The sequence below is a fragment of the Crotalus tigris genome, unplaced genomic scaffold, assembly GCF_016545835.1.
Source record: "Crotalus tigris isolate CLP2741 ecotype Arizona unplaced genomic scaffold, ASM1654583v1 scf7180000018862.1388955, whole genome shotgun sequence".
NCBI lineage: Eukaryota > Metazoa > Chordata > Lepidosauria > Squamata > Viperidae > Crotalus > Crotalus tigris.
The window spans coordinates 38,257-46,502 of NW_024097242.1; the positions used below are offsets into that span (position 1 = coordinate 38,257).

Consider the following 8,246-nt stretch of genomic DNA (forward strand, 5'->3'; position numbering starts at 1 on the left):
ATTTAAAGAATTCCTTACTTTTTTTTTTTTTTTTTTTTTGCATGTATACAATTATCAATTCCCCTCCAGGTAATTTTCCATATATATGGAAAGATAACAATATTTATTCTTTCTCCTATTCACAATGAGCAGTTTTGGAGAGGAAAGGGGATTTTAAGCATAAAAATGATAATGCGGAAAAGTTAAGCAGTGCCTCTCTGCCCAACCGTCTTGGCTATTCTTTTCCCCTAACAGTGATAGCTTGTGTCTTAAAAACAGTTAAAATACTATGGAAGTGACATATATGCAATGCCCAATCTCAGAGTTCCTAGATTTTGGTGACTGCTTCATAGATGGACTTAGCAACATAATCCAGGTTCTTTGTGGTCAAACCACACATGTTGATACGGCCACTAGCCATCAGGTAGATGTGTTTCTCTTTGATCAGGTATTGTACTTGCTTAACTGGAAAAGGAAAAAGACAAAATGTCAGGAGTTCTCACCAGAAACCTCAAGCAACTTTTGCTATATTTCATGTTTGACCTAGAAACATCCACAAGATAGGATATAAAAGGCAAGCTGGCAGGTCCCATTTTTTTTCCATACCCTGTGGACACTTCATTTGTTCAATAAGAAATAAACCGTCATGCAGAGAAAATATAGTCAACATTTTCCAAGTGAAACATAAGCTTGTTACTAACTTTCCAAAATGGATGACATGACTAGACTTATAGTGGGGTAGAGGCATGACAATTCATGGTAAAAGTACAAAACCTTCTGCCAACCCTTCAGTTTAGCCCTGGTTGAGAAACAGATGTCCTAGGGAGAGTCCCTTGTTTCAGAGTACCTCAACAGAATCTGGAAATCCTTTCCCAAACCTTCATTTTTAAGAGCAACAAGGTCAATACAGGGGTGTTCTGGATCGCTTTCTCATGCTTTATATTTTCCCAGGATTAGCACCTGTCCCTTCTCCTTAAGTGCACAGTTAAATTCCTATGCAGTTCTTCCTCTGGGCACCCTTAATCACCTATCCCATCCACTTGCCCCATTGTACTCACTGTTGAGGCCAGTAAAGCTAAACATGCCAATCTGCTCTGTAATGTGACGCCAAGTGCCTGGTGTGCCTAGAGCCTCAAGCCGAGACCGGAGTTCTGCCCGCATCTGCAAGACCCGATCTGCCATTGTCTTCACATTGTCCTTCCTGCCACAGAATGCGAATGACAAGAATGGTGACTCACAAAATTAAGATTTAATGGCTACTTTTTGTCACATTGTTCTTACCGCTCAGCAAAAAGGTACCATTCTGTTCTTACCACTCAGCAAAAAGCTCTGGTGTGGTGAGTGTCGTAGCCACAATTCGTGCTCCTTGAGATGGTGGATTAGACCAAGTAGTACGGACAATCTTTTCCATCTGTGATAGGACACGCTTCACGTTATCCGCATCCTTTGCCACAACGGTCAGATTTCCCACTCGTTCATCTGAGGAAAAAGAAAAAGTGCAACCATGAACTGAGAAACCAGTCCTGCTCTTCCCATAACAGCAGTCCAAAGGAATTGCCCCAAAGTGGCTCATAGTTTAATGCAACATAAAATACAAAGGAGGACCCAAAATCTTCCAATTAAGTAACAGATCCCATGAATACTCACTGTACAAGCCAAAATTTTTTGAGAAGGATTGGGCACAGAAGAGTTCAAAGCCCTCTGATACAAAGAAGCGTACAGCCCAGGCATCTCTATCCAGGCAACCTGAGGCAAAGCCTTGGTAGGCAGAGTCAAAGAATGGGAACAGGAACCGGCGCTGTAAGAATGGAACAGTAAGAGGTGTAGGCGTTAGGCCTGCTCCACAATATCCTCGATTGCCTCTTGGGAAATGAATCTTCACAGGCCAGTTCTGTGGATTCCTTTGTTATCAAGAAGTCAAATGCACGACAAGCATTTTGGAACATAAAATGCATCTGTCTTTTAGTAGTATCAGAAGAGTTAGTACCTTCATAACAGCAGCAATTTGTTTCCACTGCTCCTGAGTGGGGTCTGTGCCAGTGGGATTATGAGCACAAGCATGGAGGATGAAGATGGAAAACTCTGGAGCACTCTGGATAAAGAAAGTAAAAGAACTGGAGTTGCTGAAAGTCAAGGCTAAATAGGTTTCCATGTAATCTTGCAGGTAGTATAGCAGTATTAACATCTTGCTCATAAGTGGGAAATGTACTAACATCAACTTCAGAAGATCAGTAAGGATTAGGGTCAAAGAGAAACCAAAACATATTTTAGAATTTCCCTGCATCAATTCGGTCTCGTCTGTAGAATTCTGGAATTTACCATAGATTTTGGGGGATGGTTGATTGGTAGCATGAAAAATATAGTTTAAAAATGCTTCAAAAGTACTATGCTTTCTCAGGTTGTTTCCAGTACTTGGAATTCATATCAGTAGGAGAGAATCCAGAATGGAATAATGCAAGTATACTATCTTTCTGGCAATTGTTCAGTTTAACTATTCGGCAACAATTCAATGTAATAATGCTTCACTGACCTCTAGAGTATGCAGCTACTACAAATAATCTACAAAGGAAGGTGCTCTATGCCATGCTCAGCCTTATCGGGTGTTCTTTTCATATTGCTATCTAATTGCCCCCACCCTATAGGATAATCTGACGTACCTCCAAATCAGAAAGGAATCCTTGAATGTCCAGACCTCTATTTGCTGCATCCCAGTAGTGATAGTTCCGGATGTCCTTGAAGCCAGCATCCGTAAAGACAGATTTATGGTTTTCTATGGAAAAAGAAGGTTCAAGCTAGGTTGCCTTATATTAGGGAAGTATTCCCAAATCCCAGCAATGGCTATGCTGGAAATCATTTGAGCTGAAGTCCAAGCATCTGGACACATCATTGGAGAAATAGGGATTTTTTTTTTTTTTTGCTCCACTCCAAATCAAAAATATTACCAGCTTTCTGAACTCACCCCAGGAAGGATCAGAAATATAGATAGGGGTAGCTGTGTTGTTGGTTCCATTATACCACCGTCTCAAAAACTCTGCTCCAATACGGAGAGCTCCAGTGCCCCCCAAGGACTGGACACCTCCCACCTGGAATAGGAAAGAAATATGAGTTGTAAGGTGACCAATCATCCTTCCTTTCAAGTTACCATAAGATCTGATACAATCGAATATCTGTCGAAACTATTTGTTTCAACTACATACGCATTTCTCTCAAAAAATGTGTTTTTAGAATTTATTCTCTAGTATCAATAAAATCATTTCATTAAAACTGTATTATTTCCCTTTTGTTTGGCAGCTGTATGATCATATTCAGTTGTGTCAAAAATGTAGCTGGGCTGGGTAGTTGATGAACCAATGTTTCATAGACCCCTAAGAGGCCAACAATGATTGGCAACAAACATTTATTTTCCAGCCTCATGCTTACCCTGCTCTCTTTGATGGCTGGGCTATCCTCTCCTAGTGCAATTCGTGAGGAATTGGCACGGAAATCTGGCAAACCCAGAATAGGTAGATATTCATGATTCAAATCGATGTTCTTGGCAATCATCATTTCTACTTTCCGGACAACTGGCAATACCCATGGCTGTCCTTCATTTGTGCGATAAGCTGAAGAAAAGAATAGAATTATCTTAACAAATGCAAGGATACATCATCATCATCATCATCATAGTGGAGGTAAGTGAGAGAGAATGCAAGGCACCCTCTTCTTATTCTGGATTGTTAGTTTTCACTTTAAAACCTTTGAAGAAGAATAGTTGCTGTCATTTAAGACTAGCAACAATGTAGGAACAGTTCCACCCACTATTTGGAGAAACATTAAAATAAAGTTTTAATTTAAATTAAAATTTTAATCTTCATGGAATCAAATTGTTAGTCTGTTACAAATAAGAGATCTGGGGAGCTCCAATAGGACCTTTGGGGCAAAAAACCTTAAGTCAAAAAGAAATGTCTTGATTGTTAGAAACAGATTAAAATCACAAGGATGCACAATGGAGCAAGTAACTACAGTTGAGAAATATTGCAGGGAATATTAGTTCAAAGAGAACTAAAGAAATTGCTTTAAAGTAGAATATTTTGGAATGACTTCGGCTATTCTATAATGATCAACCAAAGGATGAAAGAAAATGTGCAGGTTTAATACAGAGGCAAAAACTACTGTTTAACAAACTGAGCTGCTCATTCATCTTGGACTTTATTTTCTGGTGCAAAGTCTCCTTTTCCTTTTCTGCAACCCTCAGGCAGTAATCTCTCAAGGCCCTGCACTTTGGCTCAACCAGTACTTGGATATCAGCCTAGATCTTTGACAGCCATATCCCAGTTAGAGTATCTGGCACTAGAAGTCCACATACTATACCCATAATCATAGCCACCAAAAGCCTCTTCCTCTTTCCTCATTGTTGGACATTTGTCTGTATCCAGGGAATTCAAAAAGTCTCCATAACATTGCTGGTTAAACATAATTACCAGTAGTATTGCTGAATCATACAGTATGCCTGCAAATTTCAGGTGAGAGCTTTACCATGATCCCATCTATATTTAAACCATCTCAAAATCATAAGCAATACTATAATCACAATTCTGTATCTTTAATTATTAACTATAAAGACCCATTTCCAAGTGGCAAAGCAAAAATATATCCCTGATAATAAGTGGTACTGAAAACATCAATAGAATAAGAAAGTTGCATGGAAAATCATACCAAAATGCATAGGTTTTCATAATTAAGAGCCATAAGACTGTGCCTTGAAAATTAATGCAGGCATTAGGTAGACTCTAATTCTGGATGCCCTTTATGAAGCAAAGGACACTAATACTGTCCTCTGTGATCACTGCTTGTTACAAGTCTTCAGGCAAATCTGACCATCCATTACTCATTCTGCAGGATCCTTTAAGTCTAATCAACGTATTGCAAATACTTCTCTACTAATATTTCTCAGGAAATCCAACATAAATGAGACCAAAGAAAAATACGGCACAAAAAAGAATGGAAATTACACTAATCCTCATGAGTTATCAATTTATGTACTTTGGGTTCTAATTATCTGGATCAATAATTATCCAGCTCCCGTATACTACTGGGAGCCAGTTAGGTATAGAAATTGAGGTACCTTAGCTGGCCCTGCCTCAGGCAGAAAACCAGCTGAGTGACACCAGGCCACTCCTCTCTGTCCTAAGAAGGAGGCAAAGGCAAATCCCTCCTAAAATCTTGCTAGGAAAACCACAAGTTGTCCAGCAGCTGCCTGGAATCAAGTGACTTAAAGGCATCCCCACACACAAAGCACCCTCTCTTCTATTACTGTACTACGGTACTAATTACTTTTCAAACAGAAGAGGAATATATCTTGGTAAATGTATGTGAAGATACCGCACATTAAAAATCCAAGTGCTTCAGGCCATAAAGAGTGTAAATTGTCAAGCCAATATAAATGCCTGTTCGGCGTGAAGAACGAAATGAATGGAGTTTATTCGTAAATTATCGCCTCTTCTTCTCTTCTTGGGCCCACTTTCAATCGGGACTGAGCTTCCAAAAATGAGGCGAAGAACGCATCACCTGTTGGCTGTTCGCTTCACTGAAACCGATCAAAACTCAGCGAGGGCCTATCAGAAACTCGAAGAGGGGATCCTGGATCCTAGGACTCTGCGAAGGACACGTGCCCGTGGGTTTCTAAAGTGGAAAACGTGATCTGGGGGGCAGAAAAGGCACGTGCGCTCTTCTCCTCTCCCCTCCTTCACTCTCTCACCTCCCACTCCGAGATTGACCTTGCGAGGATCCTCGTCACTGCGAAAATCTTCCGTGAGCTGGAAAACCGCCACTGGGGCAGCCTGGGGAACGGCGGCAAAGACAGATCCTGCTCCGGGAACCATGGCGGAGGAGCCCCAAGCAGTAGCAGCAGCACCAGCTGCAGCTCCCCAAAATGCAAATTCGCTGGCCGCCTGGAGGAGATGTTCACCTTCACCGGCGGAGGCGGAGACAGCCGCCCACCAATCCGCACCTGTCTTGCTCCTCCACCTTGGCAGGCAAGGGCACGCACTCACCAATCAGGCAGCGGCTCTCGAAGGGCGCCGAGCCTGCGCAGCGAATCACCCGCGACTTCAGCCTGCCGGCCGGCTCCACCAATCAAATGTTACAGAGAATGGAAGTGGGCGGTTCACCCAATCGGCGTCCCTTCAGTTATATAAAATGAATGGTTACGCATGGGCGAGCGAGGCTGGGTTGCTTATTGGCGGAGGAGTGAACGGGAGTGACCTGGAAGAGAAGAGATAAGATAACCTTTATTGTCTTTTTTTTTTTTACTGTGGGCACAATGGCACACATAAAAAATGAAATTTAGTTGCCCGCTTTCAAAGTGAAACACATACATGACACATATCTAAACATACTATATACAACATATGTATAGACCCACATCCCTACACATACATAACAAATAAATATTAAATATTGTCCATCTTGAATATATAACGGACGGAGGAAGCTTGAGAGTTCACCAAGACGGGCTTGGAGGGTTGTTCGGATTCCTGTGGAGAGGAAGGGGCGGTGTATTTCATCAGAAGGCCCCTCCAAGAGATAGGATCTAACTGCCACTTCTCTTGAAGAAGAGAACGCTCATGAGGGAAACGAGGCCAAGTTCACTCAAAAGTGCTTTTTTAAAAATGGCAACTGGACTGTTTTTTCCTTGGAAGAAGAGCAAAACGTTTTGTTTCTCATCCAAGAAATTTCATCAGTTGTGATAATGATGAAAATAATGATGAATAATGAAAACTGAGAATCTCCTCAGGAGGCCAGGTTCACTTCTGACTATCTGAGTAGCAGGCAAAAAATAGGTTGCAAATGCAAACTGAACTGTCAGCACCAGCAGTCCTCACATCAGGAAAGGCCATTGCGTCTAATCCTTGTCATGTCTCCATTTGAACATATCCATCTCAGTTTAATAGTGTTTCTCAAACTTGGCTTAAAATTGCCAAGTTTGAGAACCACTGCCTCTAACAGAACAATCTTGAAAATCATAGCCCAATGTCCATTGAAACAAAATAGTCTTATCAGCTCCCCAGAAAGTAAATAAGTAAAGTATCAATTGAATCTTAAGGCAAGTATTTCAAAGCAAGGGGGCATCCAATGAAAGGACTGCTTTTGAGACTACATCCTCTTGTGGAGTTAAATCACCTGCATCCCTTGTCTGGATACTTGGGCAGCGGGCAGATCATACTACAGAGAACTGTCTGAAATTCTTTGAATATTATAATCCCAGATAACTTCATAAAATATTTCCGAAGTCATTCATATAATATCTAAACTCAAATGAATATAAATTATTTTACCCGCAAAGAAGCATGTCCTAACAACCTGAGGAACATTGGCATATCAATTATTTTCCTGGAGAGCAAGTCACTGAATAGGCCCACCAGAAAAGAATCTCTCCACGGAATAAGTGTAGAGAAATAAGCACCCTTTGCTGTTTTTTATCATCACAGTGCAGGTCTGAACACGGGCTTGTACTTGAGTTTTGTTGTATTCACTCTTCATCTTTTATCTTTGTTGCTCTAGGCTTCTCTTTAACTGTTTGATTTCCTGGAGCTCACTCAAGCCAAGGGGCACCCTTGCTATTAGCTATTGAGAGAGACTTCTCAAGAACAATTCTATCTAAAGTACTAGCCATCTATATGTTGCAAAAAGTGACCAGGCACATGAGAGTTCTGCCCATCAAGTCACTATGAAAGTCTTCAAGTACCCATAAAACTTGTTTTATCAGGTGCCAGTGGCAGATCATCCTAACTGGTCTGCCATGCTTATGGAAGTCAAGGATGTTAACAATGTGTCCACCTTTTCCAGGAAATGATCTGACTGTGGCATAGGTAATGTCCTATGTCATCTATCCAAATAAATACAGATCTACTAAGTAACCACCTTGATGGCTTGAGGCTGAAAAAACTGAAAACTAGCCAATGATTGCAACAGAGATAATGCAGTCCTGAACACATCTGGTCTCCATTCTCAGGGCATAGCAGTTGAAGGCCCCCAGTACTATAAGACTGGATCAGCTCAGGAGGGACATCAGTGGGGAGCAGGATGGATGGCATAGCATCAGCAACCCTAGCTTGTTCCTAAAAATAAAGGTTGTTTACATTCATACACACTGTCTGAATGTGAATACAGTAGAAATGTAAAAAAAGATCTGAATGTGAAAAGATTTGAATAGAATCTATTATCTGAAAGAAGATTGGAACTATCCTTCTCCCTAATTTCAGTACTGTGGATGCCAGAGAACATGG

At 41.1% G+C, this 8,246-nt stretch overlaps 1 protein-coding gene across 1 annotated transcript; it reads right to left on the reverse strand.

Moving 5' to 3' along the window:
* Window positions 1–18: 18 nt before the first annotated feature.
* On the reverse strand, window positions 19–5,960 carry GOT1 (glutamic-oxaloacetic transaminase 1). The gene is made up of 9 exons (XM_039357012.1): window positions 5,717–5,960; window positions 3,400–3,581; window positions 2,939–3,062; window positions 2,637–2,749; window positions 1,967–2,071; window positions 1,627–1,777; window positions 1,293–1,458; window positions 1,038–1,180; window positions 19–444 (listed from the first exon to the last, which is right to left on the reverse strand). The coding sequence occupies exons 1-9, from the start codon at window positions 5,838–5,840 to the stop codon at window positions 308–310; spliced, it is 1,245 nt and encodes a 414-aa protein (XP_039212946.1). The 5' UTR covers window positions 5,841–5,960; the 3' UTR covers window positions 19–307.
* Window positions 5,961–8,246: the final 2,286 nt, after the last annotated feature.